The 27,995-nt window shown below is 28.8% G+C and overlaps 1 protein-coding gene across 3 annotated transcripts; it reads left to right on the top strand.

The window, feature by feature from the left end:
* Positions 1–545: 545 nt before the first annotated feature.
* On the top strand, positions 546–27,985 carry LOC113552340 (shootin-1). Of its 3 annotated transcripts, none has more exons than XM_026955193.1 (12): positions 546–940; positions 23,135–23,862; positions 24,528–24,641; positions 24,734–24,828; positions 24,917–25,085; positions 25,153–25,298; positions 25,485–25,613; positions 25,670–25,831; positions 25,901–26,018; positions 26,710–26,970; positions 27,117–27,184; positions 27,306–27,985. In XM_026955193.1, exons 2-12 carry the CDS (start codon positions 23,172–23,174, stop codon positions 27,429–27,431), a joined length of 2,079 nt encoding a protein of 692 aa, XP_026810994.1. In that variant the 5' UTR covers positions 546–940; positions 23,135–23,171; the 3' UTR covers positions 27,432–27,985. The 3 variants fall into 3 exon arrangements, with proteins under 3 accessions (XP_026810994.1, XP_026810991.1, XP_026810993.1); XM_026955190.1 differs by having other exon boundaries at positions 27,300–27,431; XM_026955192.1 differs by lacking the exon at positions 546–940 and having other exon boundaries at positions 23,172–23,862; positions 27,300–27,985.
* Positions 27,986–27,995: the final 10 nt, after the last annotated feature.

Genomic DNA, 27,995 nt, shown 5'->3' on the forward strand with positions numbered 1-27,995 from the left:
CCCGCATCCCCATTACTCTCCTTTAGTGTCGTTTTTAGTCTATTTTATCGAGTTCACAGCATAGACTTTGGGTAAAAACAAAACAGTCATAAAACATCATAAAAATTTAACTTAGCTTATAGATTATAGTGCTTTACTTTTTATCGACGTACTTATAAAGATAACATATTATGATATTTTTTGTTTACAAGCAAACACGAAATACTAATACTGTTTTATAACAAGTTAGAGGTAATAATTTGAATTGATTGCATCCAAAACAGTAAATTACACACCACAATGGACACAATAATTCGCAACTAGGAATACAATTAATAATTACTAATTAGTCGTAACGACATTACCTACCTCATCGGTACCTCGTACAATAATATTATTATTGTTTATCGCATTGGTGTAACCTGTCGTACGGTTTAGTGTAATAGCGCGGTGTGGCAATGTCGACGACGGCGGCGGCGGCGGCGGCGGTGGTGGTGGTGGTCGCGATGGCCTTCAGTAATGACTCGTTATCAGCGTCGCGCGTCGTAGTAGTGTGGTAGGTGGTACTTGTGCGCACACGTTATCGCCGAAGGTATGTGCCACATGCGGTTATGAACGGTCGTGAACGGTGTAGATGTTCATCTCAGTCGTCCGACGAGTGCGTTCGCGTCGTGTTTTTTAAATTATACTGTTCTATACGTACGTTGTTTTGAAGCGGTTTGGTTGGTTTTTTATTGTGGGTGTCGGAGAACACTATAAATCCGACAGATTTTCGCAAGCATAAAATTAAAAACCACTATACGATTGCCAAGCCGTGTGTTTTCTCTGACCGTATGTGCGAACCGAATGTGAGTTATGAACTCCAGAGTTCGAAGATGACTCGATGACGCCAGAATTTTCAGTTGGTGACCGTCGCCATACACTGCACAGGACTTATAAACTTGGAAGCCACCGAAAACAGGTAATTTGTTTTTTACCGGAATCGGTACTATTTATAATTCACGTCGCGGTTGCTTGGAATTACCGATATTACAATATTCATTGAATTTATTTTAATAAATTATCGATGCGCAAGACACGTATGTACACATGTGGCATATGTGTAGCAGGTGATCCACTGCGATAGAGTGATCTGCGAATCCAGGACGAGTGATCTACATACAAATGAAAATATATATTTTATAATATTATAAAATCACATTATATTTTTATTTTGTTATATCATACAAATATTCATCAAATATAAAATAAATAAAAAATAAATAGCCAAATATTATAGAAATTCTAAGTGTAATAAACATTTTTATTTTCAATCAAAAATTTTTAAAAAAGTATATTGAGGATTATATCACCTTCAACATGCTTTAATCAGATGACAGTATTTATAATATATTATTTTCTGGTTAATCATTGAAAACTACAAAAAAAAATCTAATTCGAATAACCTCCTTGGAGTTTTTTTATCCGTTTTATATAAGTTGTGGCCAAAACGAATAAATGACATTTATGTGAACTAATAGTTTCGAGCTTTTCATTCAAAGTTTAATGGCATTTTCTACAACACCCATCCAATTATTTCTTTTATTCTTCGCATAAGAACACATAGAACATTCATTAGAAATACGCTATGCCATATTTAGAAGAAAACCAAATTAACAAATTTGAATTTATAAAAATAAATACATTTACAATTTTACACAAACCTTCACACACTACGTTGCGTTTAGATTTTTAGATTTTAAGCAGAATTTTTACTTTTTATTTGCTCATATTGAAAAACCAAGCAGTTTTAATTTAAATCTAATTATACATTACATAGTATATTTATTATTATAATTTTATCATTAGCTACACCCTGAACGTAGAGAAAGAACGTCAGGGAAACTGTTGACTAAATAATAATGCGTCGGATTCGAGTTTAACTTTTGAAATGGAAACCCACTATGACTGGTTGTAAAACGATAATGCGTTTATTCCAGTTAGTTATAATATATTTATAACAATAAATTCAAAAATAGAGATGTGCCCCGTGGGTTTTAAATAATTATATCAAAAGCGTTAATAAACCATAACCATATTGTTCATATTATTGTAATCGCTTGGTTTCAAAACCACTTATATAGCCATATAGGCACGAGTCGATACGACTTACAAATCTTCCCACATTGATATCTTCTATCTTATTACCTGTACAGCGATATCAGTTTATCTATCGGTTCTCACAATAACATGGTAAATAATTACATTGCTTTATTCGTTATCGCTGGCAGACCATCATCGGGACAAATACTCTGTATACTCTCAGTAGTATCAGTAACAGACGACATACCTAACTACGACAAAATACGTATTAACATTTTCTCTACCCATTTTAGGTAAACATTTTTAAGCACCAACCTCCATGAATGTCAATGCCAAATATATTATTAAACCCCAAATTTTAAAATACCAATATTTATTTTAATTTTATAAAATCCATAGCAAGACATGTCTTATTGTTGTATGTTAGTTTTTTCTTTGGTAGTCTTGAATTTTTAGTTTCATTCAATCTTTAAAAGTATATTTTACCAAATATGTTAGTAAAAAATAAAATTACCCATAATTTTATATGGGGTTGTACGCAAAATTTTTTTATAAAACTGTTTATAAATAAACCAAGTTACAAAATTGAAAATGTGTTTTAAAACTATTATCATTAATATCTTTAAATGTATAAACATTTTCTTTGTAATTTTCTTACTTGAAAGTTTGGTTTAAAGTCATTAGAATTTAAGGTCTCATTATTAAAAATATACATTTGTAAAATTATATTCATTATACATAGGTGTATATAGTATAAAATAATAAGCAATAAAAGTAATTAATAAACCAATATTTTAGAACTACTTTTTGATGCTGTACAAGTGAAACCATGTGGTCGTGATAAATGTTCTGGGAAAATTTGGATCGTGATCCTAAAAATATTTAGAACCACTGCTAATAAAATGTTTGTTTCTCGAAAAGTGCACTCACCCACTCGACCTTTTCGACTTTCTCGCTTGTTGTGATACTGTACAACCGTCTACATATCCTTACTACCTTTATATTTAACAATACGAAAATGATGTAATTACCTATTCATTATCGCTAGTATATTATTCGTATAAACTATACGATAAAGATAAAAGATATTCTATTATATTGTGTACCTAATACCTAATGCACTGACTAACGCGCATAGGTATATAAGGATTCCGGGGACGTGTTGTTATTAACGGATACACTAACCGCGCGTCCAAATAAATGCATTAAAACTGCCGCTTTGAAGTTTGTGATCATTTTAAACGTTATTAATCGAGATATCGTGTACGCTGTAGTGACCGTTTATAGGTACGCTAAAACTTTATTATACATTATCACTGCAGTCTCTACTCTCTATCCCCAACTAAAAAAAAAAAGAACAAAAGGATTTGTACAAAGACAAAGGAGCCAATCTGCGTCAGACGAGGCGGCGGTAAATGTAACTACTAATGTACCTACTATATTATGTAAATTGTGGTGAGCGTATGCGACAATAGTATTTTTTACGTGATATTCGCGCACAAAGGTATTTTTATATAATAATGTATGGTTATGTGTTGAATGCTGCAGCTGGCAATATCTGAATTTAAAATCCTTCTTATCGCGTAAAACAATATTTTCTCCGGCTCTACATAATATTATTACGTCGTCAGAAATGCGTTAAAGTATCCTGTGCTTATCGTCACCGTAATTTTTTTAATTCCGTTCTGACATACATATATTGTATATCACTTATCGAACAGCCGTCCGGTGTACGCAGCCTTGATGTATTTTCTATTAATCATATTTGTATGTAATTATATTTAATGAACTGATTTTTTTTGTATTTTATTACCTACACAATATAATAGTGCATTATTATAGACATATTGTTTTATTAGTAAGTGTTTTATTCAATAATAAATTGCAAAAACTATTATTAAATGTTTTATTTTTTGGATAATGAGATTAAAATCAAAGATAAAAAAAAAATAAAATCTAAAATTTGTATTACTATAAAAAATAAAAATATACCATAATTTTACAAGAACTATTTCGACGGTGTATAAACAACTTTTAAAGAACAAAACTATCTCCTAAATTTGATTATGTTATGTGTGAATATGTTATGTTAGCAGTTTAGCACATCATCCACTATTCAAACATTTTTATATGTTTTTTTTTTTTACTTTGTCTTGGAAAGCGAATGTTAACATTAAATGATCAAGGAGGTGGTTTTTTTAATAAATTTGTGTGTATAGGAAATTAAAGGTTATGTAAGATACTATCTTCCATCCTGAAAATATTAATAATAATTTTAATAGACAATGCGGTTTTTACGATCGAGTCTTTGTATGTAACAAATTTTATTTTTTTATTGAAAGTGATGAAGTTTTACTGCTAACTTTTATGAGTTAATTATATATACGGTTACCAGTTGCTGCTCTCTCCCCTACGAACACTCATACGTTGCTATCGGGCGCTGCTTTCTAGCTCTACAGAGTCTAGAGGATATAATTATTTATAAATATAATATTGTAATATACTATTACCTAATTTGATCTTTTTTCTACATGTATGTATATATATTTACTTGTTGAAAATACGTGACACTGATATCTAATAATTGGAATATTATAGAATGTTTCAAAACCTAAAATGAGTAAACGGATGAGAGATACGTACTCCGGAATTCCCTGCGCTGTTGACCTAATAATAATGTATTCGTTGATCTTATAGTTTATTAAATATTATAGTATTAATCTATAATAAATCATTGAACTCTATATTATGATATCCTATATAAGTTCAATGTAATAAACCTTATGTTTACCTTTCTCAGTAGTGATAATAAGCTCGGCCTAATATCGGTTAGATAAAAAAGTAATATGGAAAGGTCTCATAAAAGTCTGCTAATTTTATTTTCTTACCTGAGATCGCCAATCGGCATTTGGAAACCATCAGTGTTAACATTTATATTAGATATATTAGATAATCTACAAGTTATAATATTATATTTTATTTTTATTTTTATATTTTTTGACATACTATACGTATTTAATATTTGAAATTAGACGATTATTCTTATAATTATTAGTATGTTTTTTTCTCTGAATAATTATGTATAATACCTACATATTATAATATTTTGTTAACTAATTTTTTTAATATAACTATATCTACAGGCTTATAGCTCAAGCTATAGTTTACACGAATTTACATGTGTTTTGTTCTTGGTCTGTAAATGCAATCTATGTAGATTATGATATTGAGTATTGTACAGATTTTAAATTTTAAATTAAGTTAATCTATATATATATATATATATTACAATAATAACAATAAAATATAAACACAGTAAATAATTCCATAGTCTTACTAAAATGATATAAAATTAAATAAATTAATAGTAAATTATATGTATGTGAATACTATTTTAATGGTGTTAAATTGTATACACGTGGAACGCGTAATTAGAAAATACGACGTATAAAGTGTATTATAATTTGTGTACTTGTCGTTAATCCGTTTATGGAAAAAACCTTGAAAAACAAAAAATTATTACAAAACTTCGAATAAACATTCTATGTAAATATTGCCTACTGTTTACTTTTAGATGATTCTTTATTTTTGAATTAAACATAGGTATATGAAAACATATAGTAATAGTTACACTAATTAATAATTATCCACTGCAATAATTTTATGCATTCTAAATTATTACAATTTTATAGCATTGAGTACGTATGAATACTTGTATGTAAAAAAATTAAGAATTGATTCCAATAAATCGAAAATACGATTTAAAAAAAAAACTAAATAATAGTATCCTATTTTGAACCACAGTTATATTGGTATAATTCTATATCTGTGCATATTATACTCAATATAAAATCGTAGAATGATTATTTATAAAAAATTGTAAATCGTTTTGTCACAGTAGCTTTTGGTTCTACGCATGTACGTGATGCTCTTCGTAACTGTTAATTTGACAGCTATACCTAAGTTAATTAACGCAATGATATTGTATCCTATGGGCGATGATTGATATTTCCGTGAATTTTTGGGATAAAATAGTTATCGTGCTTATTAATATGGAGTATTATATATGTACGCATTTAAATTAGAACTATATGTTATGAGTGTTATGACACATCTTTGCTATATCCAAAGAATACGATATTAGGTATCTATAGTACGTATGTTCAATAACAATTATATCACAATTGTCAAACATGCCAATTTTCATGGAACTTGATTAAAAAAAAAAACTGACAAACCGCATTTTTAGTGACTCACGCGCCTGAATGACTCATAATACGATCAGGGCAGTGTTTAGCATACCTAATGATCATAATAAATATATAACAATAATAGTAAATAACACCTTTTGTCTGGACCAAAATGATTGGTGTTATGTGAATATCGCCGTCGGATTGTTGGTTCTTGTGTCGTTATAGTCTTTCTCTGTGTACGTAATATACAGATACGGTTGCGGAACTGGTTTCTTTTATCAGGTGCTCAGTTATAGAAAAATGTATTCACATTTACATTTTTTCAACAAATAACCCCACGGCTACATCACCCAGTGTGCGAAAAGAAGATTATTTTAAATTGTTTTACTCGATTTTTTTTAAAATTATACATGTTTTATTACATGTATTGCCGTATTTTAAACATCACAGACATGTATAGGAAAATAATATGTTTTATTTATGCCACTGGTGACTATCAACGTCTATGCGACCCCTGAAGCGTATACAATAAGGAAAACATTTAAATATCCATACTAAGTTCTGTATAAATTGGTATATTATTAAAATATACTGCGAGTTTGACACGGACGTTCCGATATTTTATTTTATAGGTGAAATACCTATACTGAACTTTCTACGTCTATGTGTAGCTAAAGATAATATTTTTATGACGAATAACTAGACGTGATGTATTAAAAATTGTTTACCCCTGCAGCGACTACAAATCGGTTCTACTATATAGTTAGTTACAAATAGTTCGAATCTCAGCAAAAGTCAATTTAAGATGATTAAATTTTAAAGTGTCAAGTAATTTTTACTTGTTATAAATCGAGTAGTTTTTTGATTAATAGTGTATTTTTCCTTAAGTATACCTATAATATCTTAATACATATAATTTTAGATAAATCACGAATTAAACTTGGCGGGAAAGTCAAATATTTTTCATCAATGATGGAGTATCTTTTATAGTTTGTCCATTTTATCACATATTTGGCTGTTCAAAAACAAAGTAAATTTAATATGGTAAATAGAATCTGGAGTTGAGTTATGTATATGTACAGATATTGAGTAGTTTAAAACTAAAGATATCTGACTCTTTGCTTAAGTGCATTTGTATGACTATTTATGTTCAGATGCATGATGATTTATGAAATTAATTATAATGATTGGATTAAAAAATGGGCGAATGGTATATTATTTTTATAATTATATTAGTATTTATTGTATAGCTTATATAATATAAGTCATTTGATTCAAAATTAAAACCTTTATTCTTTTAATTTTTTTTTCTATTTCAATTCAATATTAAATACTAAAATGAACAATAATTTTTATTTTGCATTATTACTGTGAATTATGTTATATGTAAAAAACGTTTAGATACGAAGAGTATGTACATTGTACATATATTTCATAGAGAATACAAATTAGTTATTGACATAATAATAATACAGAGCTGTCTAGGAAAAGTTATTATAACTTCTAGGAAATATAAAATATTTTATTATTTTATAATAAAGTTGATTTATTTTTGTATATTGTATTATATTATTATATCATCATTTGAATCAATTCAATAAATACTATTGAAAAAATTAATTTGAGTAATGAATTTCATTTTCACGTTTCGTTTTTAAAAAAATAAGAATTCTAATCGTTTGGTTTTTGACTTTATGTATTATACAAGTTAGATCATATACTTATAGTGTTTATGATAATACCTACTATTATATTATAGTTAGTAAATCCGGATTCTGGGCGTATCTTGCACGCATTGTACCTGTGTATACGGTAAAAAAATATTAGGTACCTATTAAAAAAAAAAAAATAGTTCTCGTTAATAGAATTGTGTCACAAAAGCTTATTGTCCTCTAAATGTTACTGTCCCGTTAATCCTAAGTGCACACCATGTAGCTATAACGATGGAGTTTCTATAGTATATTATGATATGCGAAAATATGCTGATTTATGAAAAAAAATATAATAGTAGGTACCTCAAAGATGATATCATCTAAATCTAGCCACGAATAATTTCAAACTATAATAATATAAAGAATGATATGAGTACATAATGTTTAAAAATATGCGTTAAATGCAAAATGTGCATTTCTGAAATACAAATTTACAAGTTTTAAGTGATTCTTTCTAGCTTTATGATAGGTATAATTTATAGTATACATATATTATCAAGTAGGCTAATTAACTTTAAATTTTAATTAAGAGTAATTTCAAAAATGTATTAATTTTCAAATGTATGTGAACTGAAAGTGTTATTTTTAAACACGATCTAATTAGCCCGGGCCTCGGAGGAACAGAAAGTTTCAACAGCAGAAATTTATTAATTTTTATTTATTTTAGAAAAGTAAGGTAATTATTTGTTTGTCTTATAGTTTTGTTCTGTTTAAATTTTTGAAGTTTTTTCAATAATGTATATTATTATGATTATAATAAGATATAAAATGTTTATTGTATATATTTATATTATGATGTATAGTTGTAATAGAATTGTAATAGTCAAATAATTGTATTTAGTACGCGTATGGTAAAAATTTAAAACTAACTTGTGTCTTATCTTGTTGCTTCTAACTTTCAATTCTAAGAAGTATGTGTTTCATTTTGCATATGCTACAGCTGTGGTTAGTCATTTCTATCGATTCAGAGCATTAGCTAGAGCCTAAAGAGTTACAAAAACTAAACAGGGTTGCATCTTTAAAAAGTATACGATTAAAATATGTGGTATGTAATTTATCACCGCGGATACAACTGTATTCTATTTCGCTTTTAACAATACATTTTACATAACATTATGCAAATATATGTAGTTATAACGATTTATGATCGTAATTATGTAATATTATAATGATTTTTCGAGTGTACCTATTTATGCTTAATAACTAACCTAACTGAATGATCGTATTTTCAAACAACGATTCGTTTTGTAATTGGTTTTAATAATATTTGTATGTTATACATTTTATAAAACACCATAATGACTAATGAGCTTAACATTTGTGAGTCATTTTAATGTATTATAAATTTATAACTATATTGGATACGGTGGCATAAGAGTTAAATAAATAAATTATTGATATATTCATAAGATTATACAATTACATTGCTTATTGGAAATTCTTAACGTAATTTGGTCCACAATATCGGTATCTATAATTAAATTGTTTTAAATTATTTTAAACAATTTAATCATTTTACACAGAGCTATATATAGTATTAAATGTATAAGTACTAAAATATGTATTAGTAATCGGTATAAATCTAAACATTGAGGTTCTTTGTAATAAGTTTTTGTAGATGATCATTGTCTAATTTTATTTTGTCAAATGTGCTTTAAAAAAAATAAGCAACTCAATAAAATTAAAAAAGGTTTTCTACAGTTGTACATTTCCCATCCTAATACTCGTTTATTTGACCATTACTTTTTTCTTAACGTTGAAGTAATTTAAATTGTGGTTTAATACTGTGTCGTTCTTTGGTTAATTTTTTTGCTGGGTAGTTAGTGTTGAAAAAAATGGTTTAGTTAAAAAAAAATAAAGAATGTGTTGGTTAATAATAGTTTAAATATTTTGCTGCGGTAGCGGCGTGTAAGGACATAATAATAAATAATAATTATACCTATTAATAATATTTAGAAATCAAAACATCCTTATTGTGAGTACCACACATAACATGGATAGGGCTATTGTAAACTCGACTCTAATTATTCGGTTAGTGTAAATTATATAATAAAATTATGTAGACTTAGCCTCTGAATTTTCAGACAGTTTGTTTACGAGCTGGGTACTAATTTTTTTAATTAAGTAGTATATACTATATAGTTTATTAACTATTTTTATTTTTAAGAAATGTTTAGAATTAGATTCGTTCCAGAGAATAATAATAATATAATTTTTTTTTAAATTAAATTTTATTAAATTTTATGGAACTATAAATAAGTATAATAAATAATATTTATATATATTAAAAATATCGTTATGTTATCGCAATTGAAATAAAAAAAATTGTTTTTAAAATGGTATTTTTATTTAATATAATTAAAAGTTTATTTTAAAATAATAAGCCATGTATGTATTTATATTAATATTTTTATGTTTTGTTAATCTTTTATTATTATTATTTTTATTTTTGAAGTGGAATTTCTAATACATTTTTACTTTTTTATTTTTAAATCCCAATATTATAGAGTTAACTAGATTCAATTCGCTACCAGAAACTAACCAAGAAATATGCAAGCATCCTAAACATTCCTGATTCTTGTCATCGATTATTTATAGACTTTATTTTTTAAAGTTTGAGGATAAACAAAATATAAAATGTCCTTTTAATTGTAATTTTATATACTTATATGTAGTTATATAAATATAATACATCATGTAAATATACAATATATTATACAATATACATTTTATTAATATATTATATAATAAACATATTAACATCAGGAATCCTATATAGTACGTATATTCATAACTCATCGTGCTTGAATATATAAAAAAAAAGTCGCAACCATTTCACTTTGCGTAAATACAATTTTATTTTATACAGTTTATTAATATATGCAATACCCATTATCCATAAAGCAATATTTGCATTGACAACGGCGATGATATTCGATCTCGTGTAAATATATGTAAAGAACAATGCGTGCGTGATTTATGTGTATCGATAATGATCAAGCTTACCTGAAGTTACATATCTCTAATGCACTAGTATTACACTTGCTCACGTTCTGTGTCGTATCTAAATTCTAAAGCTTGACCTTACGGGAAGGAGGGATATTGAATTTCATTTTTTTTTTTTTAATATTTAAAGAGAAAATATACTTATACTTTCATCAATTATTCTACTTTTGGTCTCTTAAGTACCAACTAGATTTACTTTTCTACCAGTAAATATATTAAAACTTTTTGGCATGTATATTTCTTCTGACCGGGGTCATTCTGAAAGTTTGTGCGACATGGAGAGTGATACGATCATCTGTTGGTGAACCACCTGTAGGTTTATGATGATGTGTTTAATGTACCTAGTATTTACATCTATAAATTTGTACGGAGAGATTTATCATGACTTCATGAACCACCTAATAGATGAATTACAAGTCACGATGTGCCTATGATCGTTGGTGAAGACTTGAATCTGGATTTACGAAGACCGCACGAAATGGAATTTATCGAATTCACGCATACCGAAATAGGATTAGAGTTAAGCTATGATCTCGCAATTTCTATACTTCACGCAATTCAACTTACATCGATGCAGTATTTTACAAAAACATCGATCAGCTTGAAACACGCGAGTACCTACATTTTAAATTTTAGTATCCATCTTTTATTATCCGTAACTACTAACTATTAAATATCTTAAATTGGATTGCCTTAAAATATACATGTCCGATGTATCTTTAATTTCGCATGTATTACAGTAGAGATACTCGTAATTTATTTCCCTATATTTAAGCTTAACGAATACACTGATAATTATAATGATGAACAGAAATATAAATACATATATATAATGATTTAATTTAATATATTTAGCAAAAGTATTAAATAAGCCAATGAAATTTTTTTGGATCGATTTTTCTATAAATAAACCATTCAAAAAAATAAAAATAAATTTAAAACGCAAGACTTTTTTAAGAAATTTCCGGTAATTTAAAAAAAATCTAAAATGTTATTTACAGATTATTTAAGAGTGGTTAACCGTCTAAGAAAAACTTTTTAAATACCTATCTAAACTTCTAATAATATCTAATAATGATAATATTATTATGTATAATATATTTATAATTAATATAGTAATTTTTTCTGTGTATGAATAATTTAATAAACTTAAGCGAGACGCTTAGTAAATCGTTAACAATATTATTACTATTTTTTAAAACTAATTAATTATTATTATTAAGATTACTTGTCTATAAATATTATTATCTTCTTGGATTTAAGATAGTATTTATAATAAAGAAGGTGATTTTACAGGAATGGACACTTTTATACAGTTCAGATCTGATATTTATATAATCGGTGTGAGAAATTTTCTTCCGGTCGTGGGAGTACCTACGCTATAACGACAACATACGTATTTATTGTGTACGCGGGCAAAAAGAACATATACGGCTAAAGCGGAAGTGTCGTGGGCCGGGAGGCAGGAAATGTTAGGATCTGCTGTTCTCGAAATAGACGTCAAAAAATATCCTCTAAGCAATAACGGAACTCCTCGCGTGCGGGCTGTGTGGTCGAGTTATATTGCTCGTTGCGCGCGCGTACACATTGTCATCGTAATAAACTAGCAACTGAAGTCGACAAACGCGTACTCACTATTATAATATTATACTAATATAGCTTCGTCCCCTATCGCGTATACATAGGCTTTAAATTAATGCAGCGTATAAGACAGAAACGGATCGAGATAAAATACTACATAATATAACTATAACGATACAAGCAAACGTTTTTATCACCTTCACGTAATTCAAATTTTGTTAAGTCTTCACCTCGTCATTTTCAGCACATAGTATTTGTGTAATATTAAAATCAATTTCCAAAAATCTTAAAAAAAACGACACAATACACTTTTCAATGATTTATGTTAAAATTGAGTTTTCAAAGTCTAGTAATGTTCGATAAAATTTACATTTGAACAATTGCAATATACAAGAATTTTATTAAAGTTGGGAAGCCTCCAAACATACTTAGTGTAATCTGTGATGTAACAAGTGTCAGTTGACTCATAGTTAATATTTCCAAAAGATTTATGTTTTAATTATTATAACTTCAATCTATAACAACAAAATCCAACAAATAATTAACTCAACTTAAAAAAATAGTTTCTCTCGTCTCTTTTTGTAATGTAATATTTAATCTTATACTTTTCTGAAAATAAATCTTACTTATTATGTAACTACTTGGCTATAATATTGATACAATTTTCTCACAACAAAAAAATACCTAAATACTTTTTAGTATTTTTTACAACACTAAATTTAATAAAATAGGTTTTTTAATGCAGTACGTTATTATAATATTATTGTGTACGTATATAAGAATATGATAATATATTTTTGTTAAATTTCTCCATTGTTCATTTTCAATGAAAAATTCTATAATTGTATTCTTTAATGGGTGCTTCACGATTTCTGGTTTGAATAATTTATCTCGACATAATAAATAATGTAGATAGTATAGATATGGAGGTATACGCAATTACACGTTTAAGAAGAAAACATAGGTTTACATTATATAATAAATATTTAAATTGTATTAAATTTTAGAGAAAAGCGTTTCATTTAAATTATAATAATAATTTATGTGTAAAAATGGTTTGTTGCAGTTCTATGATAATTAGAATAAAAAATAAATCCTATATGGGTAAACCAACATTTACGAAGTACTTAACGCATATTGTTTTGTGAAAAATATCGCAAAAAAAAAAAACATAACTACAATTGTACTGTATATAGTAGTGTATACGTAACATTTATTACGTATGTAAATTATTTTATATTCCCGTCCAGAATTCGCAGCAAGTCAATAGCAGTATTAATTCAATTCGAATGTCTCGCCGTCGTTTATATATATTATATTATTTGTTTTTTACTTATACAATTCCGATCAGATATCAAAAATATTTCCATGGTCAAGTACAACCCGGCTCCAAAATGGTCATGACCTAAATCGACTGTTTCTGGAAACGTTTTTCTTTTGTCCGAGCCCGTGACAGACTACGTTAGGCGAGCTATATCGACGGCAGTCCGTCCTTCTGTTGCCCATAATTGGTATTCGGCTCCTATGTATTTATATTTCAATCAGTTACTCGTTCATGTGGGTATCTTACACATGCACCACACTTATATGACTTTTTTCACTGTTGGCAAAGTGGTACCAAAAAATTGCCATAAAATATATCGTTCAAACTGACAATAATAACTGTCGTCTCATCATCGAATACGCGCATACATATACTATGGTTTTAGCGGGATAATGTTATATTTTAATACGTCGCAGTCGTCCTTAGTAATTACCTATATATTCCAACAATCACTATTTCCTAATAGAGTGTTATGGTATATGTATATATGTTTGCCCTTTTGTCGTTTGGTTACACACGGCGGCAGCGGAGTGTATATTAATTCGAACGAGCGAGAGTGCGCATTATTATTCACAAGGGTAAAACGATTTGTTTTTTAACCATTTAGAGTGACAGAAGACATTAAAAAAATATCGTGTGTCTGTGTGATGTTACATCAAGGTCGGCGTAGCGGCATACACGTATGCGGGGGAAAAATAAAACGTAATAATGGTTTTAAATTTGTAACAAAGACGATGAAAAATAACCGCCGTTAAAATATTTGACTCTTGTAGCTACTGCCGTAGGAAAATGACATTCCATTCGTTCGCGGTCGAATAACATTTGAACAATATTCAATTGCTTTTTCAATCCGTGAAATTCGCATCGCTTCATACTTCAACCGGTTTTATAGGTACCTATATTAGATTTGACCAACGTTAAAATATATATATATATATATTTTTTTTTTTTAAAAACCTGTAATAAAAATAAGGGATATACTTGTTTGAAATTTAAAGAAAAACAATCTCACCGAAATAGTTTCCAACTCGTTTAAGACGCGTATTTGAAATGTTTATACACCGAGTCACAACACGCGTGACGCTTCATGTCTTACAATTGTTAAATATACACGATTACGATGTTTGATGTGCAAGAGTTAAAGAGTTAAAATTACAAACTACTTACTTGTAATACAATTAGAAACTAAATCTATCCAAAACACCTTATTATTATTTCTCGTTCAAAAATTTTGCGCAAGTTGCTTAAATTCATGAGTTGACCATACTCGGCGTAAATGATATAGGGATGAGCTTTATAGTAGTTATAGTTAAATATAATATGCGAGTGTAAACGTTCTTGTCGAATGAATACTACAAATAAATTTATGAGTTTTTCTAATTGATGGTATTATGGGGTTTTCAGCTATTACTATTACAGTCAAGATTTTCGAATATCCGCTTATTTTACAAAATATTGTTTCCGATTAGTATGATGATAAATATAAAATAAAACATATGGTAAAAATAATATGAGATCGGTTCATAATAATATTATTTATACACCATATTTTTGGTATATACGATATTATAAGCATTAAGGTTTAAGCGTAGAATTCCGAACAGAAACATAAACAAGTTTTTTCTCGACGTTCCGGTAGGTACTAATATGCTTACAGCGAGGGTCTCTTACCGGGGCTTAAGATTTTAAAATAATAATAACAATAAATCATATACAACAACAAAAACTGTTGGAAAAAAATGTGACTGCCTCTCGAATACCTACTCATTAACGCCTGCGCATGCCACTCTTGAATTTAAAATGTTTCCCCGACATACGAGTATAATAGCTGCGGTATATTACAATTTACAACTATTGAGTTATTAAATTATACAATGTAATGGTGGTTATCCACATGTACACGATTCGTATACTTAAAAAATCATACTATATGATGATATGTTGGGTAAATAAAGCAATAATTTCACATGCTAAAAGCCATTCTACGCTCTGATTTCATATTGACCACATACGAAACCACAATTAATTTATGAATATACATTATAATACCTATTGTTTTCTATTTATTTTTTTATTTTTTAGAAATTTAAATTTAAAATGCTTTTACTACAATCATTGAAATCGTGACGTTGTTTCTGAATTAATCATTAATCAATCATAATCAACAATTTATAATTGTACATTTTAATTCTATAAACAAATACAAAATAAATCTTTTAATTCAAGTTAATTATATAAACGTAGGCGGTATGTTTTTTATTCATAGACCAAGCATTGTTCGCCCAATTTTTTAATAATGAATTTATTCGTTTTTGACTATCTAAATCGAACTTCGACGAGTAGTTTTTGGTCTACTATTTATTGAATTAAATAAATTATTTATTTTAAATGCTTAAAAAATATAGAATTTTTATTTTTACTTTATTTTTTTAAATTATTTAATTACCTGTACTGTATAATTAAATCATTAACTGAAATATTTATAAAAAATTATATAAGTTTGTGGTGTGAGCTCTGGAAGAAGGAACTTGAATACTTGATCATCCCCTCATTGATAAATCATTGGTTTCTAGAGTCCGTATAGTATCTGTAACACTCAACGTTACAATAATATTATGCGGTTATCTTTAATTATTTACACTTCATTAACATATCGAAAATTATGAAATGACGCAAACACGTTTATTAGTGAAATCTACGACAACATTATTATTAATATAACTTAATTAATAACGACGTTCAATGAGTTTAAATTGATCGTGTGTGCGGTGTGCCATTAAAATGCAATCAACGGAAACGAAATCTCGGTCTACCTGTATGTCAAACCCGATTTGTTTTCACACGGTTATTATACTGTCAATCTACTCAGCTACATATATTGAAAATAAACTTTATTATGTATTAATATATCTATGCAAAACATTAAATGTGGTTTTGAAAATATGATCGTTTTCTTAATGGATACACATTATCGCTTAAATTACTTTATTGGAATTATAATATTGGTATAAATTATAAATACTAAATGCAAATTATTATGAACATAATATTGTATGATGCATTTTATACGCCATTTCATTGCAGTATAGTATATATATGTATGCTACTGCGCACTATACTTATTAATAAAATAATTACATATAATTATACATTTATACTATAATAGCTATACCCGTGCACTTCCTTGCTTGTAAAAAATGCATTTGTGTTATATTTAGTTGCCTAATGCTAATTATTAATGTAACGATAATGCGTTTGGATAAAATAATAATTTAGTTTTTTGATTTGGTGTATATAATAGATGCCACTCGTATTTCCGACATATCAACTTTACATACTTATCACGCTCAAAGTTGCTATTTGTTAACCATTTAACAGCAACATTTTTAAAAAAATATTATTATTTTTTTTTTTTTTTTATTAAACGATCCAAATTTGATTATCTTTCCATTTTGGACCAAAAACAAACAACTCATAAAGTTTCAATAGTGCGAAGCAAAAACAACGAAAATGTTTTGTTCTGTTATACAGACTTATACTACATAAACTATTGACAAAAATACTAATTTCTAAATTTCTAATAATAACTAATTATTGGTAACACAGATAGAAAAAAATTAATTTTATGTGCGTATTTTCCGATTATTAAAAAAATAATAACTCAATTTTTCATTAACTCATAGAATCAGAAATAGGCTTTAAACCTGCTCCACGATGTACTCTTTTATAAACAAAACCAAGATAATCTGATGTGTAGTTTCAGAGAACATGTGTAACAAAAATTTCCATTTTCACATGATACATGTATATATTATATAGATATACAGGTGATCATTATCGTGGCTGTTTAAATAATAATACCTTTTTTCAATTACTAAATCTCGATCCGCAGCAATTAAGGTTTTTCGATGATCTAATATTTAAAATATTGTAAATAATAATATTATTTTTATATTATAATAGAATTAATACATTTTTTTTCTTAAATTTCCCTTATTTTACTCACGGGTATATACTTATACGAGTATATATATATATTTATATATAAATATATTATACACAGTGTTTAGTTATGGTTTATTAAAATTCCTACGGTTCCTGTTGTAACTTACCTCAGGCCCAAGATTATTATACATATGGATATTAGGTATTGTAAAAACGCATACGATTTTATATTCTCCAAATAAACCGCCCACACCAGGATTTTGGTTTTCATACGATTATAATAATATGTAACTCGAATATAATATATGTGTATACGCCCGCGTAAACAACATATGGCGGCAGTGTCCTGCGATGTCGAAGCATTAGACGAGACGATACACAAGACGTCTCGCGCGTCTTTCCATCCCAATTTGCATAATATATTATGTTTGTTATTATTTTTTTTTACCTATGTTCTGTACCCATGCGGTCGTTTATTTTAGTACGATCATGACTGTCTGTACAAATACATCAACTATTATAAGATCTGTGTGTGTGTATAGTTTTTATATTGTACTCGTATTCTAACAGACAGTCCTCTTAGAGTATAAATTTGATGCAAAAGAATAATAATTCGCAAACTGTAGTTTCCTAACAAAATAAGTTGTTTTTCATAATTATATGATATATTATCGATAATTTAAATATTACAATGTTGAATCTTTTACATGTACATACTATTTACGTATTATATATTTTTTAAAATATTATATTGTCTCTATAATTGTAGACATTACAAAAAGATACAATTTTATATATCATATTTTAATGTAAGTTATTATTGTTAAATATTATATGTTTTGCAGATTCTAAAGATTAAAGGAAATAATTACAAATATATTTTTAAGTATTAAAAAATACAGTATGCTGAATAACTAAACTAAAATTTAAAAAGTTAAAAAATACTGAAGTAGGCATTTAAAAGTATTCATATAAAATAATCGATAGTATGCCATGTAAATCCATATAATTCATTATGCATTTTGACTGCACTATTTGAAATTTAATATTTGTACCTACGCACATATTATGACATGTATAGGTCATCAATGTAGAATCTTGTATATTATAATATTCGGTAAAACTGATTTCTGATCAGTGACCACCCATGTTTTTCATAGTTAATTATTCTATCTATCATACCTAGTACTTGCATAACTATACAAAGTACAATGCAACTTTCTGTTATAGACAACGTTACATTGTTATCGTCTAGAACTAGCTGTATAAAAAGATCGTTACGAAAATGGTCTGTATATTTTATAACTACACATTATTAACACTACATCTGTGACATAGAAGTATTAAAAGCATTTTTCCTTCTATACGTGATCTTCTAGTATAAAACTCTCAACCCTGTCACTCTATTCAACCTGTACAAATCCTAAAACAATTAACAATTCGGGTAATAAGGGAGGGTGTATATAGCATTACATCTAAAATAAATAGGTAATTCACAACAGAACACTGTCAGGCTTACTTTACATAAAGGTCAAGTGATTTTCCAACTGCAAAACCAAAAACTGTTTCATTGCCTATTATGATAAATTAAACTAGCTTTTATTTAATACAATTGACAATAAAATCATTATAGGTATATTTATTGCGACGTGTAAATTGTTATGATTATATTATGTCGATCAAAATGTTAATAGAATATGTCGCGTAAACACGTGTGGCCCCCGAACAAAGACAAAGTTACATTTTATACACAAACGTTTGTACACCCATGAAAAAAAAAATGAAATCGTTCGTCTAAAACGCATTATTATAATATTATCATAACTTATGTTATTATGCAATGAATTGGCTATGGTATTCGTCAGACCAGTCGGTAAATCATAATATTTTTTACGTTTCTGTATGATTCAATGTGAATATCGGAATATTGTTCGGTCGGTAATGATTTCAAGGTAATTACACAAATGTACATACTCGAAATACTTAATCAATACCATATACGTACTTATATTACAGACAGACGTTCTTCCGTAGTTATTCGGTTGCCGTGAATGATTTCGCAGTTCGTAAACGTTTTTGAAAAGAAAAATAGAAAACAAAACATAAATATAATTGGCATACGGTCAGCAATTTTTCTTACAATAGCGGCACCGCATGCAATAATATCTATTCGTAATAGAAAACCACACGTGTTTTAGTACGTGATGTTGACATGACTATAATATAATTGTATAGTATATATATACAGTATACATAATAGTATAATAATTTATACGAACGCACGTTTCCCCCCTTACTGTTCCATCACAGTATCTAACAACAACAACGACGACGACGACGAATAAGACAGCGTGGACTACGACAATGTATCGTATATATATATATATACTTTGATAGTAATATTCTCTTTTAAGTTTAGAAGTAAATAGTCATCTCGCTGCTCTTTCTGTAAGATTTTAATACATCGAGGTGGTCTTGGTGTTTAAAATTTAAATGTATTAGATATTGATAAACTATGTCACATTATTAATATTGTCCCGAACTCCGTTACAGAATCGAGTTTTTGAAATTCCATTTAGTATTCAAAATACAATTCTTGTTTTATTATTTCCGCTATTTCTATAAGTTGTGTAATGCAAATAATATATTAGTAGCCTGCGGTAATTTGGCTGCAAAAGCTAATGCTGCAATAGATTTATTACTTGATTTAGATTTTCGTAACTAACCTGTCTGTTACTGAATTGTAAATAATTATGCATTTATAAAATAATGTAATGTAAATAATATCAATATTTTATTCGTTGCTGTATTTTGTAATTATTTTTTGTTATTCCAGCGTTTATAGCATCCCGTAAGAACGTATTCAATCAAACGCGCTTATTATAAATTAAAATCTCGATATTTCTTATTTTTACATCACAGCATATTATTTTTCATTAATTGATGTATTAAAATCGTTCTAGTATAATATATTATTATCGTTTCTTCTATTTTGAATATGTTTAATTACTGTAGTTTTGTGTACGCCTCGCATTGAACCCATTGCGTTGATGTAGTGTTGCGTAATTTATCTCTACATTATGTTATTACTTATTGATAGTAACAATGGCAAATTATTTTTATTATTATATTTTTAATTTTTCCTATCACTTCTCAATATTTTTTATAAAAAGCTGTTCAGTCACTTATAGTATTGTAAACATTATTCCTAGACATTCGATTCTCTTTGCACGGATAATTCATGGCCTTATACCTTGGTTTAAAAAAACAGACATATACACCATATGGTACTTAACAGGCAGTGGTATTCTTCACGTAGATAGAAAAAAAAATACAAGTACAAATGCATATTGATCGTAATGGGAGATGGAATTAATAATATTATATTCTTACCGATAATAATAAGTGCAACACTAACAGAAACGTCCGTGACGATTGGCTTTCACGCGCCCATCGCCGATAAAAATCTGCGGAAAACCTGTTGGTCCACCGGGGTAATCACGAAGGTTGTATTATTATATTAATGTTATCGTTGTATTATATTGTTACAACGACGAGTGGGATGACAAGACCACTGGACACTGGTAAACGAAGAGTACGTGGAAAAAAACAAATAAATAAATACGTTTCATAGTTACGTATATTATATTATATACAGTAGGTACGCCAACCACCATCACCCTGTCACGTGCTTTTGTCGGACAGCCGCGAGCCGGAGAGAAATATTACCGTGTAATATATTATAACGAAGAAAAAAATTACACGCAATCCGTATAATACCTAACAATAATCGGTTTTCAAAAAAAAAAAAAACCACACAATGGCGTGCGCTTGCAATACCTACAATCTCTACTTAATAATATTATACAGTGATCTACAACGACCCACTATAAATTCATCTTGATTTTCTATTGTGTGTGAGTGTGTTTACTTTTTACGAAAATCGTCTACAGCTGCAAACTACTATTATATTAATATTATTTATGCGTATTATCTCCGATGAATAAAAAAAGGTATTCAATTTTGCCATACAATAGACCTTTCACCTTTATGTTAATTCCATATTGCAAGGTGTTTTGATGCATTTCTTCCCTAAGTATTAATCGCGACTTTGATAATGCACACGTTGAAAATATTCAAATATTTTCACAATTATGGTGTTACGGTACCTATATTATATTCCTACGTCCGATTAATAATAATATCCGACACAAAACATAATAAATTCTTGTATCATTCATTGGTGGGTGGAGTGTTTTCGATACAGTGTACATATTTTAAAACAAAACTCAAAATAATTTCGAAATGTATCTGCGTACCTATAATTCATATGATAATAATTCTCTCTAAAGTTACGTAATGTTCTGTAACGATAATAGTCCGTAAATTAATAGTCACGTGTCATAAACAATGTATAGTGATACCTGTATAACTATTAATGTTTGCGAATAGGCACTTTTGATGTTTATTAAATTATGTAGGTACTGCTCAAAATGTTATTCAACTAAATCTACTCAACATATTGCACACCATTATTTATTTTTAAAATTGTACGACCACGTACTTATGCGTGCATTATTTTATTTACATTAGGTACAGTATTATAATACAGCAATGACACTCTAGTGTTAATTATAAAACTTCAAACCTTAGTCGAACGAACGTAGTGTATTATGATTTATGGTATAATATTCTACTTGTATAATACAATTATACGTTTCAAATTTAAACATAAATCGCAATATTATTATATAAATACATATATAATATATATTCATCTTCATTTGGGTTAAAATGTGTATTTTTGTAATTTACTCGATTTTCTTTTCGCAAGTTGTGTCATTTGCTACAGAGAATTTTCATAAAAAGAAACAAAATGCTTTGTCCTTGCAAGTTTTATACAGCTTATATTATGTAGGATAATTTCAGTGTGGACTAAATTAGTGGATGTACAAGCAGTATATTAATATGCTTTTTAGTAAGATGAAAATGAATATATTAACTAATAAGTAAAGTGATTATTATGTTGCTCATAAAGTTAGATTTTACATTGAAGATATAAAATTAAACTCGAGTGGTCTTTTAAAAGGTTAAAATGTTTCACCAATTTGTACATTTTGAAAATAACCATCTATATAACTATTATATTATCTATGAATTATAATATAATAACTGGTCAAATTTTCACAAATGATTGCTTTCGATAATTGCAGCATCATTTACCAAACAATTTTGTATCAATTTAAAACATATTATACTTTTCAGATGCAATTTAAGCTAAACCTATAATTCAATTGTCTTATTTTTTTTAGGCCTTTTAGACCACAATAAGAGCCCAATCCGTTCATAATGAGCGTGCAAAATCTTCGAAACAAGTTCAGTCAGAACAACGGATCGGTTGCATACAATCCGCCCGGACTAAGTTACGCAAAACCCGATTCGCCGTCGACGCTGAACAACAATAACAACAAACACCATCACCACCAAGTGTCGAATTATCAGATGCAAAACGGTGGTGGTGGACGGTTCAAGACGATTCGCGAAGAGCCGGATGCACCAGAAGACTGTAGCAACAAGCCGGTGGCGACCAAGAACAACAGTTTTCTGCAGAGTTATCTAGCGAATGAGATGACGAGGAACAACAATGGTTCGACTGGCAATGGAAATAAGCCGATAGCTGCGGTACAAGTACCGGTGCATAATCGGTTCGTCGCCTCTAGATCGTCACCGGTGGCGGATGTTGCGTCAAAATTCATGGTCAAATCCCCTCAGGAAACCTGTAAATCGAAATTGTCGTTTGGTGAGGTAAAATCGCCAATGCAGTCTCCGGCCACTCCCGTGCATACGCCCAAGACAATCGGTGCAAAACCGATGCTTCCGCCGCCGCTACCGGACAATACTCCGCCCAGGATTTCTGTCAAATCTTCGACGGTTCTAAATAGCAATATAAATTCTGTACCAACCACCGAGGACAAATGGAAGAGCAAATACGACGAAACGGAAACAAAGCGAAAGAGTCTGTTGATTCAGTCTCAAAAATGTAAGTCTTCTATCTATTCCCCTTTTATAAAATCTGTTTTGAGAGGACGTCTCACCGATTTTCGGCACATAATTACGATGACATAAATTAACTTCAATTGTTTTAGAGCAATTATAAAGATAAAATAGGCACACATTGTACGAAAATAAAAAATAACGGCATATTGAAATGCATTGCGTATTATTAATATTATTTTAAAAAGTAATTATAATCTTCAAAACAAAAATATAGTTTAAAAATTTGAATACTTCAAAATTTGTATTTATCTAATATTTATATCAGAATATCAATATGATATGCATTAAAAAATTTTATCCAAAATTTGTATAAGTGTTTCAGCTATTCGAAATACAATAGAAGAAGTATTATACTAAATATTTTCATTGATTTTATTTATAATATCGTAATAATTACGGAACAATCAATAATTGTAATGATATGGGACCACCCCTGATAAATTTAGAATTGATAATTAAATAAATTTTCAGATAATTTTAAATTGCCTGTATTAAACTCCTTAAAAAATGCCGGTAACATAATATTATTATATTATGGTTGTATAAAGGTTATATAATAAATATGTTACGCTATTTTGATCGTTTAAAATATAAACTAATTGAAATAAATCAATATTGCATTGACATTGACGGTTATTTACTGTTTAGTGTTGAGAGAAAAGTCGGACATGGAACGCCAAGTGGCGAAGCTGCGCACCAATCTCGAACTGTCGAATAAAGATTTATCGGAAAAGACTTTGCAACTTTCTCAGCTGAGGAATCGTACGTATACAATAATACAGTTTAATAACAAGTGTTCGGTTCTTGTCAGAAAAATGTAATTTGATCATATTATTTTGTGCGTATATATATAGTTTCAGAAGCAATGTACAAAGAATATGATCAATTAAAACAGCAATATGAACTCGAAACAACTACGCTGCAAAAGGCGATGGAACGAGCTTCGCAGGTAAATAATACAATTAAACGTTAATAAATTAACCGTCCCGTAATTAATCCAATTAGATTTTAATTGAAACACTCCTGTCTCAATATAGTGGTACAAACAAAACCGTGAGCTGAAAAGAAGGAGTTCGGCGTTAATGCAAAAAGTCATGTCAGTGGCGCCGTCCACGCTGGATGACTTAGCAGACGACACGGATGGTAATGACAATGATACGGACAACAACGACACCGAAATGGAAGAACTGAGGAAAACTGTCAAAGGTAAACCGCTTTGTTTATTAGCAACGTTAATAACAACACATATTAACTGCGTGTTATTTATTTGCAGAGCTTACTCAAGAAGTGTCGAGACTACAAGCAGAATTAAATAAAATTAAACTTCAAGAATTTGAAGCCCAGGAGCAGACAGTAGACTTAACTTCTGAACTGGAGGAAGAACGCAGGGCGCGGAAACGTGCTGAACAAGAACTGAAAGTAATTATTACACCCGTATACTATACTATTATATTAAATCATAAAATCGTTCAATGTTCTCCTGCTTATATTAATGTTCTAAATTTACACATAAGACTGAAATTTATTGTAAACTATTTCGATTTGAATAATTGTTGTAGGTTTTCAAAATCGATAATCACTAAACCACTTTTTATACTTTTTAAGGAATTAAAAATGAAACACAACAATTTGGAATCAGTTAGCCGTAAAGTAGTTGAAGAGACAACTGTATTACACCAACAATATAAGAGAGAAAAAGAAGAAGGCGTAAAGATACGAAGTGATGCAAACAAAGTAAGTTAATTTCAAAATAATAAATCGTGGACTTGGTTTAATCGATTGATTTACAGGTAAAATCCGAAAGAGATGTACTTGCACGGCAAAGTCAATTGTTGATGATGGATGCTGCATCGGACGAAAAAATTATGAAACTTTTGTTTGAGGTAGAACAATTGCAAAGAACCCTAAGCCAAGAGAGGCAAGAGCATACTGAACAGCTAAAAGACTTACACGTGAGTATTGGAGTAATATATTTCATTGCATTAATTGCATTTTTTATAAAATAAATGTTTTTTTTGCAGGAAAAGTTGGAATCTCAAAGTGAATCTGAACAAATTGAATTGTACGAAGAGAAGTTAAAGTTAATCGAAGCGGAATTATTATGTTCTCAGCAGAGAGCTGACATTGCTGAATCTCAGGGTATATAATATATTATGTATATACTATTTAAAAATTAATAGTACATAAAAGATAAAACAATTAATAATTTATCCCAAAATAAAATATTTTATTCTAATTTTATAATAAAAATAGTGGTATCAAAATTATTAATTCTAAATAATTATTTGTAAGATATATCTCATATTCTAAATAGTTTAATGATAACTATTCTCAAATCTAGCTATTGTTCTAATGTTTATTAAAGCATATCAATAAATTTACAACACAATTTTTTTAGAATGCGTTATATTAAGATTGTCTATATATTTTGTTTGTCTCCCATCATATCGCATGTAAAACGTACCAAAAATTAAAAAATTTCATTAACAATAAAAATATGATTTTAGAGTAATGATAACGATATTAATAAAAATAAATGAAAAAAATATCTTGGAGATATATCTCGTAGTTTTTTTCCTAATAATATTATTATAGTGACAACGATTTACTATAAGTAAAATTAAAAAGAAAAACATTTTATTCAAATCGACATTTCACTTTTATTATATACCTACCATTAACACTTACGAGTTATGACTGACCTTTGTGTGAACTTGTTTTGCCGTGTCTCACGAGCTAAAATTAGCAAAAGCAAACCAAGGATGATATCGCAATCGAATTTTTTAAATTGCTACAATGCAACCAAAAATATATATTACCTTTGTTTTAGTTGAAGAACTCGAGAAACAACTTCGAGAAACCAAAACTGTAACCGCAACGCCCCAATGCGGACCTCCACCACCACCACCACCACCGCCAGCTCCACCGGCACCACCACCACCACCGCCACCGATGGTATTGCCGGGGACGATCAGTGGTATCAAGCTGAAAACAGTTAGCTCGTTGAACCATAACTCTAATGCCATTGAAGATTTAGGGAATTACTTGGGATTGCCACTGGCGACTCCCAAGGGCCCTCAAGTCCAGAACGGTAAGTAACATGTGCAGACTAACAATACCGCAGTCGTGCGGGTGTCATAAAAATGGCACATAACGGAAAGACGATAGTTTTTATAGATAATAATCTAAAATATTAAATAATGATCGATCACGATTTATAACGTCGTTATACCACAGGTGCCATTGATGCGATAATCAACCAGATAAAAGGAGGTCGTTTCAGTCTAAAAGCCACGGACAAGGAGGTAAAAACTCGATCTATGATAATAATAAAATTACGTTGCGCAATAGTCGTATTTCGGATATTGATAATTTGTTCACGATTAATTAATAATATTATATTCCTTTTTCCCGTTTAAGAAACAGACTCCGGTCAAAAAACAAGAACCGCAACCAGTTGTCAACGAGATGATGAATGTTCTAGGCACATTGCGCCGAAATCCCAAACGGAGAGCCAGTTTCAAAACAGCGCCGGCCGATGTGGCCCTATAATAATAATAAAAATATATTTACAGTCCTAACTGTCTGCGTGTCTCGCTTAAAAAAATTATCATAACTATAAATATATATATATATATAATTCTTTTTGTTCCTCGAATGTGTGTGTGTTTGTGTGTGCTCGAGTGTACTTGACAGACATTTTCACTACTCATTAAAAGAAAAAAATTGTCATTTTATTGTAAATATATATAATATATAATATGATATATATATAATATATAATCCTGTAGCTACTACATGTGTATACATATAGTTATTAGAAGCGACTCTTTAGCGTAAAAATAATATAATTTAATGGTCGGAAACGACAGGACATCTGTGATTTTTACATTTCTACTGAATTTCTTATTAAATATTAAATACCGTGCATAATTTAAGGAAATTTGTTTTTAAGAATAAAATATTATTACTATTTATTAAGAACCATGATCAATTGTATTTAACTGCAAGTGTGAAAATTATAGATATATAGTTATTGTTTTTTAAATTTTATTCTAAAATATTTTACCATAAAAATCATTTTTATTTATCATTTTTTTTCCATGTATAATTATA

This window comes from Rhopalosiphum maidis, chromosome 2 (genome assembly GCF_003676215.2).
Source record: "Rhopalosiphum maidis isolate BTI-1 chromosome 2, ASM367621v3, whole genome shotgun sequence".
NCBI classification, from domain to species: Eukaryota; Metazoa; Arthropoda; class Insecta; order Hemiptera; family Aphididae; genus Rhopalosiphum; species Rhopalosiphum maidis.